At 40.9% G+C, this 23,684-nt stretch overlaps 2 protein-coding genes across 2 annotated transcripts; one reads left to right on the forward strand and one right to left on the reverse strand.

The window, feature by feature from the left end:
• The first annotated feature begins 1,940 nt into the window (after positions 1-1,940).
• On the forward strand, positions 1,941-15,932 carry LOC101467485 (interferon-induced very large GTPase 1). The gene is given in 9 exon segments (XM_076877616.1): positions 1,941-2,024; positions 3,038-3,178; positions 3,276-3,311; positions 4,169-4,200; positions 4,290-5,062; positions 5,064-7,059; positions 9,457-9,994; positions 11,733-11,947; positions 15,660-15,932. Coding segments are annotated over 8 exon segments (3,687 nt in total). The 5' UTR covers positions 1,941-2,024; positions 3,038-3,093; the 3' UTR covers positions 15,672-15,932.
• A 27-nt stretch (positions 15,933-15,959) lies between these two features.
• On the reverse strand, positions 15,960-20,143 carry LOC101483162 (interferon-inducible GTPase 5-like). The gene is made up of 4 exons (XM_076877617.1): positions 20,071-20,143; positions 18,701-18,838; positions 17,255-17,820; positions 15,960-17,127 (listed from the first exon to the last, which is right to left on the reverse strand). Exons 3-4 carry the CDS (start codon positions 17,811-17,813, stop codon positions 16,502-16,504), a joined length of 1,185 nt encoding a protein of 394 aa, XP_076733732.1. The 5' UTR covers positions 17,814-17,820; positions 18,701-18,838; positions 20,071-20,143; the 3' UTR covers positions 15,960-16,501.
• Between the last annotated feature and the right edge of the window lie 3,541 nt (positions 20,144-23,684).

Here is a 23,684-nt window from a genome sequence, read left to right on the forward strand (position 1 = left end):
GAAAGTAATGCACACGAGACAAGACAAGGACATAGAGGCTAAGCAGGGAAGATAAGGGTGAGGAGGAGAGGAGAAAAGTGCGACCGCCTTCGCTGAGAGCTGAAGAAGAAAAATGTATCAGAGGCCTCAGCAGGTCTCATTTCTTCTCATCACATCAATACAGGAACAAATGTGATGTTATTATTCAGATAAAAGCTGCTAGAAGAGCTTTGTTCTAATCCTTTGTCTGATTTGGTGATGTCATCACTTTTTACAGATCAGGTGATCTGATAGTTGCTCCTGAAATGTCGTCATCTGAACTTCTTTTGTTTGATTTACTTTGTGATGAAACTCTTTTATTATCAGCTTACAGCATAATAAATACTTTTAATACAGAGTGTTTGATGATGAACAGAGGTGTGTAGAACAGAAACTGCTCTGTGGTGTTTTTTTCATTTTGACTATAGATTGTGATGAGAGTTCACTGCCCTCCTGCTTTTATAAATAAATTGTTCTTGATAAACATTTTACCATCAATGTCATTATTTAAGAAGTGTTTTAAATTAAACATGTTTAAACAAGGAGAGCTATTCACCTCTAGTCAGTGTTGATGTTGGACACAGTATTACCTTTTCTGCCCTTTGAGGGAATTAGTGAACATCCATGAATCTATAGTCTGTCACAACTTTTAAACGTCTCTAAATTTTCATTCTTTGAAAATATGAGAGATTTTCACTGTCACGACTTTTGGACCTCACTTTGTCCAGTCTGAGGTCCAAAAGTTGTCTCTGAGTTCAGTCTGTGGATTTCCTGTTTTACTTTGAAGGTCTTGTCTCATGTTAGTGTATTCTGCTTTACTTCCTTGTCTTGTCTAGCCTAATGAGTCCCAGCTGTGTGCCCACCTGTTCCTCGTTTCCTCATGTGCCTACCAGTGTATTTTAATCCCTGTCAGTTAGTTCTTGTTGTTGTGTCGTTAACGGCGGTTTACTCTCACTTTCACTGCGTGTTCAGTTTGTTAGCCTGCCTTTTTAGTTTGTTTTTGTATTCTCAGTTTAGTTAGTTTTCTGCTCAGTTGCCTTCCAGCAATAAAGCTGAATGAATGAGTTACGTTTGTGTCCGTGAGTGCTGCATTTTAGGTCCTCTCCCTGCACACAGCCATAACATCAATACAAGCTGTTAATGATGTTGTAAACCTTACAATATTAATTATAATTACAAATATTTAGCTTTAAATTATTTTCAAATTTCTATGACAATTGTCGATGTGTGAAATACATAAATAAATGAATATTCCCAAAAGTACAGCACCTAAATCACACAAGTCCCTCTAGAGGAACATAGTATAAAGGACCAACTTCTTTACTCAAGTAAAAGTAAAAAAGTACAGGCTCTGAAATGTACTCTCACATGTAAGTAAGAAGGATAAAAGCAGCTCTTCAGGGGAAAAGTTAAAAAGATAAGCCTGTCTCCCACACACCATCCCTGTGAAGCCAACATCCCTCCACACAGCCTCTGCCCAGGCAGGTGGACCATAATTATTGTACTTTCTAAGTCACTTTTATTTTTATTTCACTTTTTGTTTTTAATTCAGTTTAGTTTGAGTGAGTTTCCACTGTGGATTTTCTCAGTTCTTTAGTTTTCGTCCTTTAAATTATTAAAGCATGGAGGACACATGTCAGAGGTAATATTTAGGAAAACCAGCATAAACACATCGATGAAAGCTTCACCCAGCAAGTTTGAATAAATTTCTACCAAACAATAAAAACTAAAATACTTTATTTTAGTTTTTAAAAAAGATTATTTTTAATTTTAGTTAACTGAATAGTTTTGACATCTAGTCTTAGTTTTCAGTTTAAATTGATAATAACCTATAAACTATAATAACTTTGAAATGGACACGATCACGGTACCGTAAAAACATCACGCTCTGTGGGGTTAGGTCACGCTCTGATTGGTTGGAGGTCCACAGGAAGTTCCGCTTCTGACGACCGTCCTTAGAAACCGAAACTAGACTAAAAACCAGGAAGAGCTCGAGAGACACGCAAGTAAGAGTTTGTATTTCTGTGGTGTGTAAACGCTTCATTAAAGTTATGAAACTCTGACTTAAAGATAAAAGTTAATGTGGCAGCTCTGACCCGAGGAAGAGGATTTCATGGGGGTGTCTGCGCTGACACACACACACACACACACACACACACACACACACACACACACACACACACACACACACACACACACACACACACACACTTAGATCAGTGTTACACTCTTCAGTTTAAGCCTTGTTTTAGTTACAGGCAAAGAAGGTGCTGAGACGTTACTCATGTTACGGTGCGGTAAAAAGCAACGGCTGTGATGCATTTAAGTGCGCCTCGTAAACGCAATAATCTGCACAAACAGCTGGTGAGGTTGTTAAAAGGTGGTTCATTTCTCGTGAAAACATAATCATTACTTTGTTGTTGTTTGGATTTTTGAATATTTCAAACTTATACACATTTACTGTTAGATGTGTAACTTTTAAATGTTCCACACAAAAATGAAAGAAACTAAATAAGTATTAGAAAAAACACCCTGACTTTGGTTCATCATCACTCAGTTACCTGACTGTGTTAAACTGTTGTTAACCACTGATGTCTCTTCAACATAAGCCAGTGGTGGGTAATTGTTTTTCTCATGGTGTCACATGAGTAACTGGGACTGCTGTGGAGCGCTGCACCAACAAGATGAACTCAGTTATCCTCAATATGAATTTCATGTCTTTATAAACTGCCGCTGATGACAGCAGATGTTACAGTTAAATAATGAAAATGTGAAACTTTATCCAACGTTTATCCAAAGCCTGAATATTTGCATTACAGTCAGGTTCATATTCTGAGGTGGAAATGTGAAGCACGGTCACATCAGCAGCAGATATAAGATGTGAGGTCCATTCAGCATCTATTAGCTCTGACGTTCTCACCTTTCTGCTCACGAAGATCTCAGATGTCTGCTCTCAGGTCCCAGACTCTTTTTAGCACTTTTAAATATTTCTATTTATTTCTATTTTCTGTTTTGATAGATAACAAAACAAACAGATGATGTGTGGATCCTTTGTAAAGATGAGGAGCAGATGAGATGGAAAACCTTCACAGCACAGCAGCAGCAGGTGGAGGAGAGGCTGAGATCAGATCTAAGGTCTCGTCTTTGAAACCTGACAAAGGTCATTAGAAGTAATAAACCAGACATTCATGACGGAAGTTTGGTTATTAAAGTAAACTCTGACAAAGATCCTGTTTTCTGTTTCTTCCTCCATGAAGGTGAAGAAGATGAGAACGAGGAACGCTCCAACAAAGGTAAAATCTTCTCACCTGATCAGCAGGAAAATGTGTTTCTATGATCATGTTGTTGTACACATGCTGTCTGCAGGAGAATCTCAAGGTTTGATTTCACACCTTCAGCAAAGTCTCAAAGGTTTGAACACATTGACTCGCTCAACTTTATTATTGTTGTTATTGTTTTACTGATGATGTGATTGTAAATGTGTTTCTCCTGATTGGGAATCTTCACAGAAGAAAAAAGTTTGATGGTTGTTCGCAGCTTCATTTTGCTTTCAAAGCGTTCCACTCTCTTCATTCTCCAACCAGCTCAGTCACGTTTCCTCCGGGAGTTTTTCCAAAGAGCTTGAATATAATCGGAGCTCTTGTGGGATGAATTTTTATCTCTTGTTGGTCAAACAGCTGTTTTGTGCTGCTGAGACAGAAATGATGGTACAGCTGAGAGGGGATGCTGTGTGTCTGCAGGACTGTTTCATTTCAATAATCAGTGAATAATTGTGTTTTTATTGTGACCACTGAGGGTTTATAATGTAAATGAAAAGAACACAAAGTCCTCTGTTTGACTGTCAGTAAACCTTCACGTAGTTTTTCTGTATCTACATCACGTCTGTTACACAAACTTATCAGTGTGCATCAAACTGATTGAAAGTGACTCAGATTCATGTCTGACTTTCACAGTAATGATTCATACAACATACATAAACCTAGTGATGCCCCGTGTGCTCCACACAGTGACTGTCTGTCACGGCACAGCAGTTTGGATTCACTCAGTCTGTATAGGACTGTATCGTTCATGTTACCTGTGGGAGTTTGATTGTTTTATTGGTTCGGTCCAGTCACATGATCTGTTCTCCTGGTTTGTTTTTATCTCGCAGGTTCCTCAGGTGAGGACGTGAGTGGAAACATGGTAGGAAAGTCCAAATTTTTCCAAAGATCTTAGAGATAGTTTCTATGACAGTATCAGTCCTTAACAAACTGTTTGCTTGTTTCCTGCAGTCAGTGAATGTTTCTGATGAACTCACCAAGTATCCATGTCAAAGACAAACTGAGACACTGATTGATAGACTTCAGCTTCAAGACAAACTGCAGCAGAAATTCTCACCAGAGGATTTTCTTCAGATCCGTCCACCTGTGACACGGCACCATGTCACATCTGAGAAACATCTGGCTCACATGTTTGTCTGCAGGCTGATAATGTTAGACTGCAGGGCCAGATATATTCCTGTAAGACCAGACAGTCCTGAGGGGACAAAGCCAAAGCCCAGGCCGGTGACTGACATCCCTGAGAAGCATTACAGTGATTGGGAGGTTTTTCTGAACACCAGCGTGGACACAGAACAGACTCACCTGCATCCAATGGATGTCCAGATGGCCGTGTTTCACTGCTCAGACAGCTTCCTTAAACAGACGATGGTCACAAAGCTCTCTCAGTGTCAGTACGCTTTACCTTTGCTGGTCCCTGACCCAGTCACAATGGAGATGGAGTGTCCTCTGTGGACTTTCAGACAGATAACAAAAACCTGGACGGCGACTCAGATCAAAGATGGCTCACCTATCGTCACCATGAAGAGTGTTCCAGTCTGCAAAGCTCAGACACCCTTGGTGTCATTTTTCCGCCTGGGTTCTCTGTCAGTGTCTAAATCTCAGCTGATGAACGCTTTGATCAACGACCGCCACAGCACCTTCTTCCACAGGAACTGCCCAGGAAGCACCAGGTCTCGCCATCTGATGGATGGTGTGGCAGAGATAGCCTGGTACTGCCCTGCTGGGTGATGCCTTCAGGGACTGCATGGCTTTTTGTAATCTTCACGGTGATGCTCTGCAGATTGAAAAACAGCGCGACATACTGATTGAAAAATCCTCCATCAACGTTTTCCTTGTTGCATCCCTGCAAAAAGATGAAGAAAGCGCATCACTTGTAGCCGACCTCTTTAAGTCTCATAAACCTTTAATATGTGTGAGTGTTGATGACAGCTGTGATGCTGTCAGGACTAAAAAGGGAAAATACAAAATGGGTCTCAAAGGCAGAAACCAGTCAGATGTATCTGAAGAGCTGAAAAAGATCATTAGAGAAGTTTTATCTTCTCTAGAAGATTCCAGTTTGAAACCATCCTTCCAGCTGGAAACCCTGGCTGAGCTCTCTGGAGTCAGAGTGGATGAAAGTGACCCAGCCTGTCAGAGAGGCAGATCTGCTGCTCTGGAAATAATGCAGCTGATTATGAAGGATAACCTGGATATCTCAAAGATCAAAGAGGAATTCCTTCCTTGTCAAAACCATCTGTGGCATCACTTGAACAAAATATACAAAGAACTGAATCATCTCAGAGGAAACAGTGAAAAGGAGAAAAGTAAAAAGCAGCAGAAACTGATGGACATGCGTCAGAAACAACGTGCTGCTTGCTGCAGTAAACTGATGGAGCTGTTCACTAACAGCCTGTCAGCACTGCCACCACCAGACAGAGAGTATTTCCTGAAATGGACTCAGATCTTCATGGATGCTCTCTCCACAGAGGACGTTTCTTCTGTTCTCCAAAGTTATGATGAAAAGTGGTTGGAGGTCTTAGCTCTGAAGAACAAACATGACAAATCTGGTCTGTTATTAATGAAACAAACTGAGCTCCAAGACTTGTCCCACAAACTGCAGTCTGCATCCTTCGGCTTGGAGCACATGTTCAGAGAAATGGGACACATCTATGAAGCCCACAGAACAACAGCTGGAGAGAGCAGAGACGCTGACTGGTGTAAATACCCTGAGCTGGCTGCACAGCTGATGATATCAGGACACCCAGTGGAGCTGATGGACGGGGATGCAGGTCACCTGCCTTTCACATGGATCTCCAGCCTCTTAGAGGAAGTCATCCAGAAACTGGGGGACCAGAGAGTTTTTGTGTTGTCAGTGTTGGGCCTCCAGAGCAGTGGGAAAACATCACTGCTGAGCTCCATGTTTGAACTGCAGCCTGCAGTAGGTGCTGGCAGGAGTACCAAGGGTGCCTTCATGCAGCTGCTCAAAGTATCAGAGGACATGAAGACAGACTTTGACTATGTTCTAGTGGTGGACACTGAAGGTCTGCAGGCTCCTGAGCTGGACGGTAACACCACTCGGTACTGTGACAACGAACTGGCGACATTTGTCGTTGCTCTGGGAAACGTGACACTGATCAGCATCTTTGGAGATGATCTGTTGAAGATCCAAGATATTCTGCAGATTGTTGTTCAGGCTTTGATGAGGATGAAGAAAGTTCAGCTTTCTCCCAGATGTGTGTTTGTTCAGGATGTTCCAGATGTTGCAGCAGCAGAGAAGAACGTGGACGGAAAGAGACGCCTGCAGGAACATCTGGACCAGATGACCAAACTAGCAGCTGAAGAGGAGCTATGTGATGCTGAGCGCTTCAGTGATGTCATTGAATTTGATGTTCAGAAAGATGTGAAATACTGTGGGCAGCTGTGGGAGGGCAGTCCACCCATGGCTGCTCCTAATCCAGCTTACAGCGAGAGCCTCCAAGAAGTGAAGAACACCATCCTCTCTAAAGCTTCAAAGTCTGCTGGGATCACTCTCTCACAGCTCAGAACCAAAATTCAGGACCTGTGGAACGCCCTCCTCAGTGAGAACTTTGTTTTCAGTTTCAAGAACACACTTGAAGTTGTAGTGTACAGAAAACTGGAGACCCTGGCCATTAAGCAGATCTCCCACCTGAGGAGTAACATGAAGACCACTGAAGACCAGCTTCTTCACAGAGATGAAAGTGGAAAACTTGACGAGGCAGGGGTAAGTTATCTTTATCAAGAAACAAACTGAAAATTTGAAGGAATAAAAAAAGAAATGAAAACGTACTTTGAGGCTGTCAGAGAAATTCTGGCTCAGTGGACACTTTGATTTGAAATCAAAATCAGCAGCTTTTATATTGGATACTTGAAAGTGAAAAGAAAACAGTTTGAAGTCATCCAACAGAAAAATACTCAGAAAAAGGTGGATGATAGGAACACAGTTTGAGAACAAACTGGTACAGAAGATCAGAGCGCTCGATTAGCAGTTGAAGGTCGAGGCCAAAGAAGACGATCTTCAATAACAGCTCAGCTCTGTTGAGGCTGAGTTACCGATTTAAATGTAGATGCATCTGTGGTTAGAATTTTACATCCACTCAACATGGGCATGAATATCAGGGTAATTTTAGGCTTTTAATGATTTATTTGTACTGTTCTTTTTTTCTAGAGTAGAATAATCGTTCAGCATACATCTTTAATTACTTTAAAAACGAGAATTGGGTGCACAAGTTAGAATTTATTTTGGACTTCCTCTAAGCCACACAGGCTCAAATATATACATTTATAAATCTTTTAGCCAGTGCTGCTGAAAATACTACAATGTCTTATCTTAACAAGGCTGAGGCCTGTTAACTTCTTGTTAGTGACCATGATTGACTACAGCTGGTAGTTTGTCTTTGCAGCATAGAAAGGATTTGTTTGACAGCTATAAGTGAAAATTACTAAGAATATTGGAGAAGTCCAAGGAACTCAGTGAAGATCCAAGAGGGAAATTGTAGATTTATACTAGTTGCTAAAGTTTCTTAGAGCTATTCCTAAACAACTGTAAATGGTTCATGTAAACAACTACATAAGTACAGGTTTGGCAGTATCATCACTTGCCAAAGTTTGGAAGAAGACCCAAACTGTCACCCTCAGATGAGAGGACATAAAAAGGAAAAACCCAGAAACCACTGAGGCTCAGGCCTGCCATGAAGTGGAAACTGCTAGAAACACCAGCATCACTGTCCACTGTGAAGACAGTTTATTATAAAATAAATTAAGAGACTTAAAGTGTAAATGTATGCATTTATTTGACCCTATACGGATTAGAGAAAATCCAGAATAATTCTTGTTTTTAATTTTAAGTAATTAAAGATGCTGTACAATCATTCCACCCTGGACAAAGAACAGTTCAAAGAAATCATTAAAAAACCAAAATTATTACATCATTCATACCCATGATGAGTGGATGGAAACATTGGACCACAACTGGAATCAGATTACAATCAGACTGTCTGCAGTAGCGTTTAAAAATTACTTAGATAAATATTTAACCTCAGTAAAAAGTGCAGTAAATGTTCCAGTGCAGGGAAAAAGTCTCAAAGTATGACAGCTGCATTACTGGGTTTGAAAGAACTTCTGTAAATTAATTTGCTCCACTCATGATGGTGGTTATCAACTTTAAGTTAGTCCGGGCTTTCTGCTTCAGAAAGCTGCTTCTGCTCATTGTTACAAGAATCTGTGTGTATTATTATAAAATATGTATAAATGCTTCATTCTAATCTGCTGCCTCGTCTCTTTGACACTGTTGGAAACAGAGCAACACCAAGAACACCCGTCCAACCAATCACATTCATGTAACTCGTCTCTTTCATCAGGCAGACGGACAGGAAGCTTTAATGATTAAATAGATCCAGTTTAAAGACTCAGAGCTCTGATGCACAGCTTTCACCTTACAACTAAACACTAGCATTCAGTGTAAAAGTAATTGATAGAACTTAAAATGTTTCTGAGCCATAAATCACCAGCTTAATGATTTTCTGCAGGATTCGTCTTTTGTCTGTTTTGTTGCTGCAGTTCTTTAAAGATCACTGTTTTATCATCATTTAATTATGTCTCTGATTGGAGGAGGCAGCACTCGAATCATTTCATGCAGAAGTAAATGACTGTATGATTCTATATTAGACACAGGAGGGGGAGGAGACGCAGGTGAATGTAATTAACAACAATCAGATCAACAAATCTGAAACAGGAGAATAATAAATACAGAGATAAGAGAACTCAGACTAAATTCAGCCAAACGACGAGTCTGATGTGTGGTGTGTAAGACAGTACTGTTCATGAATGAAGACATTTGACTCAATAAAAAATTTATTTAACTGAAATATTATTTTCATTTAACTAAAAGTATTTCAGTGCTCGAAAAAAGAACAATGTTAAGTAAATTTTGTATCTGCAGAATTTTACTTAAGTATAGATTAAATGTAATTAAGCTTTTTTTTTTTATTTCATTTTCACATTCAGCCAAGTATTCTATATTTTACAATTTCATGATATTAGATCACGCAGAGGTAAACCTCACAAGAACAAAACTGTTATGCTCATTTTTATTTGTTTTTGTTGTTGTTTTTTGTTCCAGTTATCAAAGATGGTTACAGAAGATATTACAGATGTTCTGAAAATTAAAAAACCACTGGCTGCTGCAAATATCAAGTTACCACACGAGGACAACATAACACCTCTAAATATCGCCATCACAGGGGAATCTGGTTCTGGGAAATCCACCTTTGTTAATGTCTTCAGAGGTCTATGTGATGATGAGGAGGGAGCTGCTCCCACTGGTATGACAGTAACCACCATAGAGGTCACAGCGTACCCCCATCCAAAGTATCCCAGTGTTATCTTGTGGGATCTCCCTGGAATCGGCACCACCAAGTTTCCAGCTAAGAAGTACCTGAAGCTTGTTGGATTTGAGAAGTTTGACTTCTTCATCATCATCTCAGACTCTCGCTTCAGAGAAAATGATGTAAAACTCGCTCAAGAGATTCAGAGGATGAAGAAAAAGTTCTACTTTGTTCGGTCAAATGTTGACAAAGATATACGAGCCGAGAAAAGAACCCGGAGAGAGTTCAACATGGAGAGGACACTTTCAACCATCAGGAAGAACTGCACCCAAGGTGAGCTTCTTCTTTTCTTTGATTAGAGTTAATATATTTGTTTCACTCTAAACATCATTTCCACATAATAATAATAATAATAATAATAATAATAATAAATTTTTTTATTTGAAAGCGCTTTTCAACACACCCAAGGACACTTGCCACAAAACACATAATAGAACAATAACAACGAAGAAAAATAAGAAAACAAAAGCACAATATAACAGAAACAAACAATAGGTTCACAGTGAATATGCAGATTTGAACAGATGGTTTTGAGTTGAGCTTTAAACTGGGGGAGAGAATCAGTGTTTCTTATATTTGGGGGTAGAGAGCTCCACAGCCTGGGAGCAGAGCAGCTGAAAGCTCTGCTTCCCATGGTGCTGAGGCAGAAAGATGGCACAGCAAGCTGGATAGAAGAAGAAGCTCGAAGTGAGCGGGTGGTGCTTACTGATGTGAGATTTCTTATATCTACTCTCTAGCCTTCGAGCTTTGGCCTTCAAAATGGTAAATGGCCTGCATTTGTATAGCGCTTTTCTAGTCCCTAAGGACCCCAAAGCGCTTCACACTACATTCAGTCATTCACACACTGGTGATGGAAAGCTACATTGTAGCCACAGCTGCCCTGGGGCGCACTGACAGAGGCGAGGCTGCCGGACACTGGCGCCAAACACGGGGTTAGTATCTTGCCCAAGGATATTTGGCATGCAGCCAGGAGGCAGCCTGGGATCGAACCACCGAAGCAAGCGAAGAAAACAGAGTTTTTACAGGAGACATTGAGTAAACAATAATTATAATACAACAACAGATCATCAGGGGTAGAATAGAGGTCTGGAATCTGAATATTGTCCAATCTGGTAGTGAGAATGTCCATATCAATGGACATTTACAATTTAGTTATATGTATCAGGTGTAGTGATGCAGCGTGAAGCATCACAGCAATAATCACATAATAACTCACTGTATGAGTAGATTGCTCTTAACATGGAGCTAACTAAATACAACAATATATAAGCACATATTTCACATGCTGTATGGTTCATTTCTCCCATGTAGACAGTTTAATTACTATAAAAGGAAGATGTAGATGAATAAATCTAATCCTCCCCCTAACATTGACCATGAACACCACCGCTGCTCTGCACCAGTCCACAAAAGTGCATCACAGTAAACGTCACCACAGTTCTGCATACTAATCGCTAAACTGTATTTTCATGCAACCTTTGAGTAACACAGAAATTTTATATTTCAGTTAGTTTTGTGAGATGTTTCACGAAAAAAGAAATTCAGCAACACATCATGTAAAACTGCAGTATCTGATTTACTGGTGACCCTGCAGCCTCTGAGTAGATGCACCTATGGAATAAATATGAAAGTCCCAGCTGACTTCCTTCTTGTGTTATCATCTTTACAAGACTTTTAGAAAGGTTGACCTCTGACCTTCAACTTGAGGTTAAGGTCACTGAGATTTGTACTCGTCTGAGGGTTTTACTAGATGCGTCTATGGTGTCCATCTGAAAATCCAACGTCATGTTGTTCTCATCGAGATGACGACAATCCGCTATCAGCCTTTCACAGCTGAGAGGTGAAAGGATGTGTTGGTGTAAGCAGGCCGTGGCATCAATTACTGAGACAGTTTCTCCGAACATTACCAGAAGTTACACCAGGGTGCAGCACACAAAGAAGTCCACAGTCAGATGTGTTAGTCTGCATTTCTCATTTAATCTTCACACCGTGTGTTTCTTCTGTTACGCAGGACTCAGAGATTTGGGCATCGAGTCTCCGCAGGTCTTCCTGGTGTCCAGCTTTGAGCTCCACCTGTACGACTTCCCTCTGTTACATGAGACCCTAGAGAGAGAACTTCCTGAACACCAGAGAGATGTTCTGCTGTTTGGTATATGCAACATCATCAAGAAGAAGAAAGAAGTTTTTCAGGCTGAAATAACACTCTATGCTACTCTGTCTGCAGCTGTACGTACAGCTCCTCTGGGGATTTCTTCTGTTTTTGACAGCACCTTAAAGGCTGCTGTCACAGGTTATGTAGCTGGGTTTGGTCTTGACAGCCCATCGCTGAAGAGACTTGCTGCCATCACAGGTGTCTCCTACACTGATCTGTGCGCTGTCATCAATTCACCGCTGGCCACAAACACCATAACTACAGATCTTATCCTGGATGAGTTGACGACACTTCCAAGCACAGCTAAAATAATGAGAGCAGATAACGTGTGCAGGTTCATTCCACTGTTTGGATCCCTGCTGACAGCTGGTTTCTCTTTCACTATAAGCAGTCGAGCTCTGCAGTTTTTCCTCAGTGAGCTCGCTGATGATGCTGAGAGGGTGTTTAGAAGGGCTCTGAATTTGACCTCCTCAGTGTGGTACTGTTAAAATCTAGCATTTCTCACAAATTTCACTATTTTTAGACGAGCTGTAAATTTGAGGAAAACCAGTGTTTCTCTGAGCTGTGGGTTGTTTGGTGTTCCATGTCACTCTACATAGAATAGAATAGAATTCAACTTTATTGTCATTGCACATGTCACAGGTACAGGGCAACGAAATGCAGTTTGCATCCATCCAGAAGTGCTTTAGCCATGATATAGATATATTACAATATATATTAGCAATAATATAGATATCTAAGTATATTACAGAAATGGGTCTATTAAGGTATGTTATGAATATTCTATAACTATAAGTATGTACAGGCTGTAGTGAGTACAGGCTATGAACAGGATATAAATATGAAAAACTATACAGAATCTGAGATATACAGCTATACAGAAATGTGAACTAAGCAAGTTATAAGCAGTTGTAGGATTAAAAATTATCGTATGTACAGAATGATTATTTACACAGAACTATACAGTAGTGCAGTTAAGATACGTGAGGGTGTGGATAATTTCTACAGAGGCTATATAAAGTGCTAGTGGTTGTGAGTGGTGGTTCAGTCCATGTTATTATTGTGTGTTTGAGGGTACAGTTGTCCATTGTGTGTGTGTTGTTGTGGGTGTGTGTATGTTCAGTCCATGAGTTAATGTGGGTCAGATGTCAGGAGGCAGAGTTCAGGAGTCTGACAGCTGTGGGGAAGAAGCTGTTCCGGTACCTGGTGGTCTTAGTCCGGAGGCTCCTGTGGCGCCTCCCAGAGGGCAGGAGGGTGAAGAGTCCATGTGATGGGTGACTGGGGTCTTTGATGATTTTCCCAGCCCTTTTCAGACACCGCTTCCTGTAGATGTCTTTTATGGCAGGAAGTGTTGCTCCGGCGATGCGGTAGGCAGTTTTCACGACCCTCTGCAACGCCTTCCGGTCCGAGGCAGAGCAGTTCCCGTACCAGACTGTTATACAGTTGGTCAGGATGCTCTCGATGGTGCAGCGATAGAAGTTCACCAGGATGTCTGAGGACAGGTGGTTCTTCCTCAGAGTCCTCAAGAAGAAGAGGCGCTGGTGAGCCTTCTTGACCAGCTTGGAGCAGTTGGTCGTCCAGATGAGATCCTCGGAGATGTGGACTCCCAGGAACTTGAAGCTGCTCACACGCTCCACAGCCGTCCCCTTAATGTGGATGGGTGGATGTGGATCAGCATTCCTCCTGTAGTCCACGATGAGCTCCTTGGTCTTCTCGGTGTTAAGCAGCAGGTTGTTTCTGTCGCACCACTCAGCCAGACGATCCACATCCTCCCTGTAGGCGGCCTCATCGTTGTCACTGATGAGGCCAATCACCGTGGTGTCATCTGCAAACTTAATGATGGTGTTGGAACCATCAGCAGGTCTGCAGTCGTGGGTGAAGAGGGAGTAGAGGAAAGGGCTCATCACACAGCTTTGTGGTACACCGGTGTTCATCGTGATTGTAGATGAGCAGTGGTTATCCAGCCGGACATGTTGGGGGCGGTTGGTCAGGAAGTCCAGTAACCATTTGCAGATGAGGGAACTGATGCCCAGCTCTGTCAGTTTCCTGATGAGTTGTGAGGGGTGGATTGTATTGAATGCTGAACTGAAGTCTATAAACAGCATTCTGGCGTAGGTGTTGTTGTTGTCCAGGTGTGAGAGGACAGAGTGCAGTGCGATGGAGACTGCATCCTCTGTGCTCCTGTTCTGGCGGTATGCGAATTGGTGGGGGTCCAGGGTGGGGGGGAGACAGGATTTGAAGTGTGCTAGGACCAGCTGCTCTAAGCACTTAGTGATGATGGGGGTGAGTGCTACTGGGCAGTAGTCATTCAGGCTAGATGGGTTGGAGTTTTTGGGTATCGGGACGATGGAGGTGGAGTTGAAGCAGGCCGGTACCACAGCGTGGGCCAAGGACAGGTTGAATATGTCTGTCAGCACTCCTGCAAGCTCCCCAGAACACGCTCTGAGAACACGCCCGGGGATGCCATCAGGACCTGCAGCCTTGTGGCCATTGATCCTGCTCAGCACCGCTCCTACATCGGTGGGGGAGAGAGTCAGAGGTTGGTGGTCTGGCGTCATGTCTGCTTTGGTTGTGGTTGTGGTGTTCTCTCGCTCAAAACGAGCATAAAAGTTGTTGAGCTCGTTGAGGAAGGAGACATCAGAGGATGCGGGGGAGGGTTCTGGAAATATCTGGAAAAGTGCAGCAGTTTCCACTCTCATCCAGGAGTGGACAGCTCACATATAACATCCTGAATTATCAGTCGAACTAATAGGAATGAACTTAGAAACAGTAAATTCAAAACGAGGAACTAAACCCACAAATGCAAACTTCAGCAGCACTGAATAATGTAGAAGAAGCCAAACTCAAATATTACATAAAGATCTAAATGCTCATCATACTTCAGTGATAATAAAACAAAATGAGGAAGTTAAAACTCAAACAAACAAACATCAAAAATGTAAATTTAAATATTCCATTATACCTCTCTGAGTTTCCTGCCTTTAGTCTGAACACCAAAGGACATGAACTCTCTTTAATGGCGGTGCTTTTAAATGTTTTTATGAATGAACTGCTTATTTTATGTTTCTTGTTTTTAAAGATTGTGTTCGTTGCCTTTGACTCATTTCAGTAAATAATGTAAACACTTTTCAGCATTTAATAATTGAAACTTGAGATCTAGAAGAAAAAAAATTGTGGTACACTGTCAACTCAAACCTTTTCCTGTCTACTTTCTGGTTCTGCTTTTAGCTCCTGAACTCAGAGCTCTGACACACTGTGACATCGTTCTCTTCGTCATCGCGGTTTGTTACAACTAATCATTAACAGGGTTTTTCTTTCTCCATCATTCTCTGTGAAATGCTGATATATGTGAGCCACTGCTGAGAGTTTTTCTTTCCTGATCAGTGGTTTAAAGATGCTCGTCCTCCCCTCAGACTCTCTGATGTTCAGCTTTCTTCCTGACATGATGTTTGCTGGTTAAAGTCTGTCTGTGGGTGAACAAAGACTTGTGTTGACTTTGTGGTGATGTATTCACTTTTGGTCTGACTCAGTGGTTTGCATATAACTTTTTCCTTATGTACAAACAAGCTGACATGATACACGTCCCAAGTTTGATGGTTATTTGGCTGATTTTGGAGAGTAAAGATGAAAATAAGCAGCTTGTTAGATGCGTGTTTATAATGGGACTTTCCATTTGTTTGAGATCAGATTAGAAAACACGAAACATGAGAAAGCTTCAGTTTTCCTGTAAAGGATTCCTCTCTTATTGGCTTTATTTAGTGAGTTATATTTTGTGTGTGTTCACAGAATCACAACTGAATGTTAGATTAAGAACTGCAGTCAGACCCAAACCTGCCAGACAATCAGCTGATCTTCCTCAATGATCAGCACACCTGCTTCCACTTCCTGATCGGCCTCTCAGGTTTTATATCGCTGCTCCATCATCATCCACCTTTTACCAGAGTGTCTGTAAAATACTTTCCCGCCATTTCTGTGCTTTTCTAACTGATAAATAATTGGACAGTTGTTGTGAATGAGCCATATAAATAAAATTAAATTGAAACTGATTCAGTGAAATCTATTGTTGAATTAAAAACAAATCAAACACACTTACACTAATGCTAATGTGTTTATAAACAGCATTTTATTATTAACATGGCTGATGGTTATAAACAGTTTATATCAGTTGTAGTTCCTGATTCTGACCACTGGAGGGCAGTGAACACAAACTGTTTTATCATTTTACTAAATCACAAATAAAATACAAGTTCAGATAAAAACAGCAGCCGTCATATCAGCTGATTACACACACAATGTGAAAAAGCATCACAGCAATGATTCAGCAGCTCCTCTACGTTGTAAACAGGTTTTATCTGTCAAACAGGATCGAATTTATTCTGATCACTGTGAAAGATAAATGTGCAGCTGACTGTGACTCAGTACATATATATTGTTTTGCCTTTGTTAAATATTGCAGTGAGAGCGAGAGTGTGGAGCAGACACACATCAGGGTCAGAGGTCAAATCCAGGACTCTGCATTTAGCCACACATGAGGTCACCTGTTGAACCTGTGAGCTAAACTGGTGCCTGGATTCAGTCGTTTAGGAGAATTTACACACAGCACACAGTCACTAAGCTTCATTTGAGTTTTACTGACCCAGAGCTTTTTCAAACACCTTCTCAGCATCTTCAGCGAGCTCACTGAGGATAGCATTCAGAACTTTATACGTTGTGATGAAAGAGAGAACCATGGCTACTGGGATTCCAATTAACGGAATAAATCTGGATACTTCCTCTGCTGCCATTAATGTAGCTGTGCGTCCCACTTGGGTCATGACCTTCAGGAGGAGCTCTGTAGTTATTTCTGCTGCAGCCAGTGGTGAAATGATGACAGCCTGCAGATCAGCATATGGCACACCTGTTCTGTCAGAAAGTCTCTTCAGAGACGGGATATCGAGACCAAACGCAAAAACATAATCTGTGACAGCACCAACCAGCACAGCAGCATCAACAGCAATAGAAAGACCAGGAAGTGGAACAGCTGCTCCAGCTGCAGACAGAGTGGCCAACAAATATAATCGGCGCTTAAAAGCTTCTTTCTTCTTCCTGATGATCTCTGGGTTAATGTTGGGCATGACGAACAGCAGAGCATCTCTCTTCTTTGAAGGAAGGTCTCTGTCTAAGGTCTGATGTAAGAGACTAAAGTCGTACAGGTGGAGCTCAAAGCTGGACACCAGGAACACCTGCGGAGACTCGAAGCCTAATCCTCCGAGTCCTGTTTCACAGAAGGAACATGTTAACATGATTACACACATAAAAACAAATAATGTAAAGCTAAGGCCTGAATATTAAAGTGAATCCATAATGTGCTCCCACTGAGCTGTAAGTGATCAGACACTCACTCTGAACGCAGTCGTCTCTGATTACTTTGAGAGTTCTCTCTGCACTGAAGTCTCTCTTTCTTCTCTCAGCATTTATATCGTTGTCAAGTTTTGAGCGAACAAAGTAGAACTTTTTCTTCATCTTCTGAATCTCCTGAGCCAGTTTCACGTCATTCTCTGTGAAGCGAGTGGCTGAGATGATGATGAAGAAGTCAAACTTCTCAAATCCAAAAAGCTTCAGGTACTTCTTAGCTGGAAACTTGGTGGTGCCGATTCCAGGAAGATCCCACAAGATAACATTGGGATACTTTGGATGGGGGTACGGTGTGGCCTCTGAGGTGGTTTGTGTAACACCAGTAGGAGCAGCTCCCTTCTCATCATCACATAGTCTTCTGAAGGCATTAACAAAGGTGGATTTACCAGCCCCAGACTCTCCTGTGATGGCGATATTTAGTGGGATATTATGTTGTTGTTTTAAATTTTCTTCAATCTTTGCAGCTGCTGCAGCAGTGTCGTTGTTCTGCAGGGCTTCTTTAACTCCAGGAATCAATTCCATATATAAGTCATCTGGGTCCTCCATGCTGATCCTTAAAAAAAGGAGAAAAAATGTGGAAAATGTGACTTTTTTCTTGAACTGCAGAATTTGTACTTAGCTACTTTAATTTGACATTTAAATTTAGTCATTCGTTATGATCGGATTAAACCAAAACCTGAAGTTCAATCTTTAAAGTTGATTTTCAGGTGGGATCCCAATTTTTGGAATATGTCTTTTTTAAGTTTTGGGGAGGCCACTGGAATAAAAATAAAACTAGTTTAACATGTTGCTCCATGAGAAGCTGTGAGTGTATCATCAGTCATGTAGTGACTGTTCTTGTTTAAATGTGAGGCTTTTAGACATGAAACAGACCATAAACATGGATGTTAGAAGAAAACTAGTAAAGAACATGAATAAGACTGAAGACGGGTCAGTGCTGATTCATATTAGCTCATAAAGCACAGTTACTGAGACGTCTGTAGATTATTTGATTATTTATTTCAGTGCGCTGTGCAATTTTTTAATTCCATTTAAAGATCGCTCCAACGTAAATTAATGAACAAATCAGTTATTTCTTATTTCCACATTTTCTCCCATGATGCTCCTTTTATGGCCGATCATTTAACAAAGTGCTTATTAAAATTATTGTTTTGACTTTTGTTAAAAAGAAGAAGAAGAAGTGTATATGTGGCTAATGAAGCGTATCGTGCAGTTTGCATTGTAAATATTAACCACAGTGAAACGAGGAACAGCAAGGAACGAGGAATTTAAATCTGAATTAAATCTGCTGCATTAATGACACAGAAACACAAGAACGACCCTTGAAATTTTGCCAGTTTAATCTTAATGTTTTAAGTTTACGAATCAAGAGCAGGGACACGTGACAGAAGCAAGAAGTTTGCAGAAAGTGTGATCACATGATGGAGGTTTACCTGCGTGCTGTTGGAGTGATGATAAGAGCTGTACCCAGCAGTGAGTCTGGTGATGGATGGTCGTGGTGGAAGTCAGTGTGCGTACTGGTCTCTGAACTCTGAACCTCCACCTATATGCGTGTCCTATAGCTCCGCCCCCTGAAAACAGCAAAGCATTTCTGATTTTTGGTCCTTCCTGTGGCTGTGAGTGGTTAAGAAATGGTCTCTGCTCCAAAGATGAGCGTGCACACAGCACTGTAAGCAGGATTCTGCAGAGACTTGAAAAGTTGCTGCTTACACCCTGAGTTACACAATGAGTCTTTCAGATGTCCCACATGGACTGTCCGTGGCACGTGTACTCATGCTGGACATCACATGGTCTTATTTTTATTAACCCTCGACTCAGCTGCAACGTGCTTACAGTTAGTTACGGGTTTAGTTTCCTTTTCATCAGAATTATCTGCTGTCATCCAGACATGAGCTGATCAATCATTTAACCAATTTCCCATCAAACCATAAAGATTGATGGAAAGTCACAGAACCATTGCTTGCATGTGTGCTGATAAAATGTTTTTTCCATATTAGGTTTTAGCTTCTCTTGCATGCATAAGATGTGGGGGCTGGTCTCTTTGCTGTAATTTTCCATTGCACATAAGAAACCACAAGTTCCTGTTTTTATAAGTTCAGCTATACCGCTCACTTCTGCTTTGTTGGTTCATTGAAAGCTCACGCCATATGTGGTGTGATAGCAAACGTCACACACACACACTCACTTGCTCACGTACACGTGCCTTAACTGTCACATAACTAACGAGATGTTTTTATAACTGCTGTTGTCAATAAAAGAGACAAGTCAGGTTGGAAGTTGGCTGAGATCAGGTGAAGAGCTTTCAACTCTGAGACCCTGACCGGACATCTCTGCTGCAAGTAAAAAGACAAAGAGCGCTGTGTGGTCTTGCTTTGTTCACACGGATCTGTCTCTGAGTCAGCGGGGTTTACGTTTTAGACCCAACAACTATAAATACAAACTTTTTTTTTTTACTTTTTTTACATCCCCACATAGAAAAAAACTCAAAATCTTACCACGTTTTACCAGGTGTGTGTGTGTGTGTGTGTGTGTGTGTGTGTGTGTGTGTGTGTGTGTGTGTGTATATATATATATATATATATATATATATATATATATATATATATATAAATTTGAAATTGACTCGTAAGTCTAAGTTTCACACCAATCACTGTCATTCTTTAGAGAAAACTTCATGTACTGAGCTATGCTATTACTAACCAATTCATATTGTACACCAGAGTAATAAAGTTCACTTTAAATGAATCAAATTAAATTTGAGGAAATTTAATTTTGCACAGAGACAGAAACTGGAAACACTCACCAAATGATGGCGTTTATCTGCGTGCTGTGATAGAGTGATAACAGGTTGGAGGTCAGTCTGCACACAGTCGAGTCTTGTAGCTGCTGCTCCTGTTTCGGACTCTGTCACCCCACCTATATTTGTCTTAAAGCTCCGCCCCTTGAAAGAATTAAAAGTGAAACTGGTTAAAACACTGAATGTGTGAGTGATGCAGCTGCTGAGATGAGGGCTGATCAGAGGGTGAAAACAATTCAGTCGTGCTGTTATGTCTGAATTACTTTAATGTTGAAAAAGAAAAAACACGTTGCATGTTAGCAGAATATGACAGATACTTTTTATGGACCACAGCAATATCTGTAAAACAGCTGATTTACAAGAAATCACGTGTTCAGTGATGAGCTTAAGTCACTGACAAACTGCATCATTGCAGGAGAGAGACACAGAACATCAGGAGGATGAACAAGCACAAAGCGATGCAGTGGTGAGATGCAAAGTTGTAAGAAGTCATTAAAAGCCCAAAATTCCCATGATATTTGTATCCATGATGAATGTAACTGTGTAAAATGGGCAAGTGGAACATTTCAACAGAACCTTTTGTGAGAAGTATGCTAATGCCATTGTAAAGCTACAGGAAGGATTTGATCACCGGTTTGTAAACTTCAAGTAACACAGAGACACTTTTTAAATTTTTGCTGACCCTTTCTCATTCGATGTGGACGATACACCCCCCTCCCTGTACTTCAGATGGTGCTAATTGACCTGTAGTGCAATTCTGAACTTAAAGTCAAGTTCTAAGAGATGAGTGGAAACAGACAAGCTTGAATATTTTTGAGAGAATTACCCCCAACCTTCCCTGAGCTTTCTATAATGTTCAGGTGGAACATGTTCCTTTTTGGCAGCACCTATCTGTGTGAAAAACTCGTCTCCACAATGAACTTTAATTAGTCAAAGTTTAGGTCCAGACTTACAGATGAGCATCTTCAAGCCACACTAAGAGTCTCAGTTGCTTCCTCCCTCAAGCCAATTGTGGCACAGCTGTGTAAGAGGAAGTGCTGCCAAGTCTCTGGCAGCAAGACTTAGGAGGACGTAAGAGAAGCCTGTGATCTATTCCTATGTTCCTTCTGTTCATGTTCTGCATGTTTTGCATTATTATTAATACAGACCGAAAAGACTGAATATATTGGACTTTTTTTGGCATGCTTGAAACCCACTTTTGTGAAAGCCTCACCCAGACTCTGCCTTCAGCGGCCCCCAGGTAATTCAAATTTTATTTGTCACACACACAAACATACACAGTATGGCATGTGGTGAAATTATTGCTGTGCAAGGCCTGACCATTAAATGACAATAAGAATTGACAGTAAGATTAACAGATTTACAGATTACTACTACATTTACAGATTTTAACTTAGAAATTTACAGTAAAAATGTGCAAATAACTGTTTACTAAAGAAATTATGAATAAAAAGAAATTATAAGAAATGTGCAAAAAACCAGAGTGTACGTGGTGATGTGAAATAGCCTTCCCCCAGGCTATTTCCCCCCTGAATACCCTGGGGGAAGAAGCTCCTCCTCATCCTCTCTGTTTTGGCATTAAGGGAGTGGAAGCGCTTCCCAGACCTCAACAGTGGTAAGAGTCCATTGTTGGGATGAGAGAGGTCCATCATTATTTTCCTGGCTTCAGTCTTGCATCGCTTGGTGTAGATGGACAGCAGGTCAGGGAGCTCTGATCGAATGATGCATTTAGCTGAGCGCACCACTCTTTGCAGATTTTGTCTGTCCTGCTTGGTGCTGTTCCCAAGGTAATTTGAGTTTGAGACCACTGCACTAAAGTGAGTAATATTTGTCTAAGGGTTACATATTATTAATAAAAGACAACTGTGTTACTGTTTGATTACTTAATTTTGCGTCTAATCTATTAGCCATGCTCATTTCAAATATTATGGGATCAATTGTAACATTTTCTGTGTTTGTGGGGTTGCCATTAAGGTGCCATTTAGTTTATCTGAAAGTGATGAACATTTGAGAGGAATTGAAAAAACAATCTGCTGTGCACACATCACTGTGCTCTGTACTTCTTGTAGATCAGCTGGTTCACTTTGGCTAACATGAAGACACACTGACAGCTTTAGAGTAGATCTCTGTTTGCTGTGTTATAACCTAAAATATGAAATAACATCTAAATAGTTTTTACTCAGTGTGAAATAAACACCAGCGTGTCTATTTGCTGTGATATCGCGTTGAGTAAGCTAATTTGAACATTTTCTGTAGCTGCACATTTCAAACTGAAAATAGAATTGTGGGGTCTCGCTTTAAGGGTTTGTAGGTATTGTTGTCACTAAGCAGTGTAGTGATCTTTGTGTGGTAATCCACAGGGTAGGGTCGGCAACCTTTCTGATGACGAGTGCCATCTAAAATTTTATCAGAAGTCAATGTGCCATATGACTGCATTAGCAATAAATTTAATAACGCTCTATATGAACAGTTAAACACTATATAGATCAACTTTATAGGATTATATTTGTTTGCAGATGTTGGCAGCTGTCAGTGAATAGTTATCAGCTATTTTGAAACAAAAAAAGACTTTTTATCCATAACAGCAAATGAACTGTACAACAGAAAATACAAATGCTATTTATGGTCTCCTCACAACAATGATAAGAGAAATAAACTGAGCCAATATGGCATGTTTGTTAATACAGAGACACACATGTTAATGTGATCTCTGGTCTCCCACTCAGAGACACAGGTCTCCGAGTGTCCAGCATTCAGAGGCTACCTGAGGACTCATGTGAGAGAAAATCTGCTCACACAGACATGTAGAGCCAAATACTGTCAATAAGGCCTCTGCAATGTTCTGAAGACAGTTAAACTTGTCAGGTAGTGATGTCCAGCAGATGAACATGCAGCTCCATGAACACACACAGCTGTGGATTCCAGCTGCTTCGATGTTACATTAACTGGCATTAACTCGGCCAGTTAATGTGAGACAAATCCAGCTGCTCATTAAAGCTTTCTGGATTGATAAGTCTTGAGACTTCGGATGTATCCGTGTATTTCTGTGGTGCTGATGCTGCACTGATCGGACAGCTCCTGAAGCATTTGAAGTGTTGGAATGTGGAAATGACATGAAAAAATGCCAGCTAGCAACGTCCCTCTCACTGGTAGGCTAAGTTATTTTTAGCCAATTACAAGTTGAATCTGGTACTTGGGGCTGTTAGCTAAGATACTGTCATTAAGAAGCGACACAGCTAATGTGTCTATGCGAGCTAATTTGCGATGTGCACCACTGGCCCAGCCATTTATTTTTTAATGCACCTTCTCAGATTAACTCACTGCTTGTTGTGCACAGGGCTGGACTGGGACAAAAAATCCCCCCGGGCATTTTAACTAGAGACCGGCCCCCCAGGTATTAAAGCCATAAAGCCTTTGAATAAAAACAAATGCTGTTGTGACAGTAAAGTAAAGTTTTGTTTGTATATGTATGATTTCTTTACATTTTACGTCAGATAAAAACTTTGGTTGTAAGACTCAGATAATTATTTTTTAAAAGCGAGACATTTTAAATGAGAATAAGAAAGTATTTCTTTGTGCCCCCCTCTCCCTGTTAATGTCCTACCTGCCCCCCTGGCAAC

The sequence above is a fragment of the Maylandia zebra genome, linkage group LG19 (genome assembly GCF_041146795.1).
Source record: "Maylandia zebra isolate NMK-2024a linkage group LG19, Mzebra_GT3a, whole genome shotgun sequence".
In the NCBI taxonomy this organism is placed as follows: Eukaryota; Metazoa; Chordata; class Actinopteri; order Cichliformes; family Cichlidae; genus Maylandia; species Maylandia zebra.

Coding starts and splice junctions, on each gene's coding strand:
- LOC101483162 (XM_076877617.1), bottom strand. CDS start 17,813: ATGGAGGACCCAGATGACTTATATATGGAATTGATTCCTGGAGTTAAA. Junction 17,128..17,254: donor CAGAGACGACTGCGTTCAGA/GTGAGTGTCTGA, acceptor TCTGTGAAACAG/GACTCGGAGGATTAGGCTTC.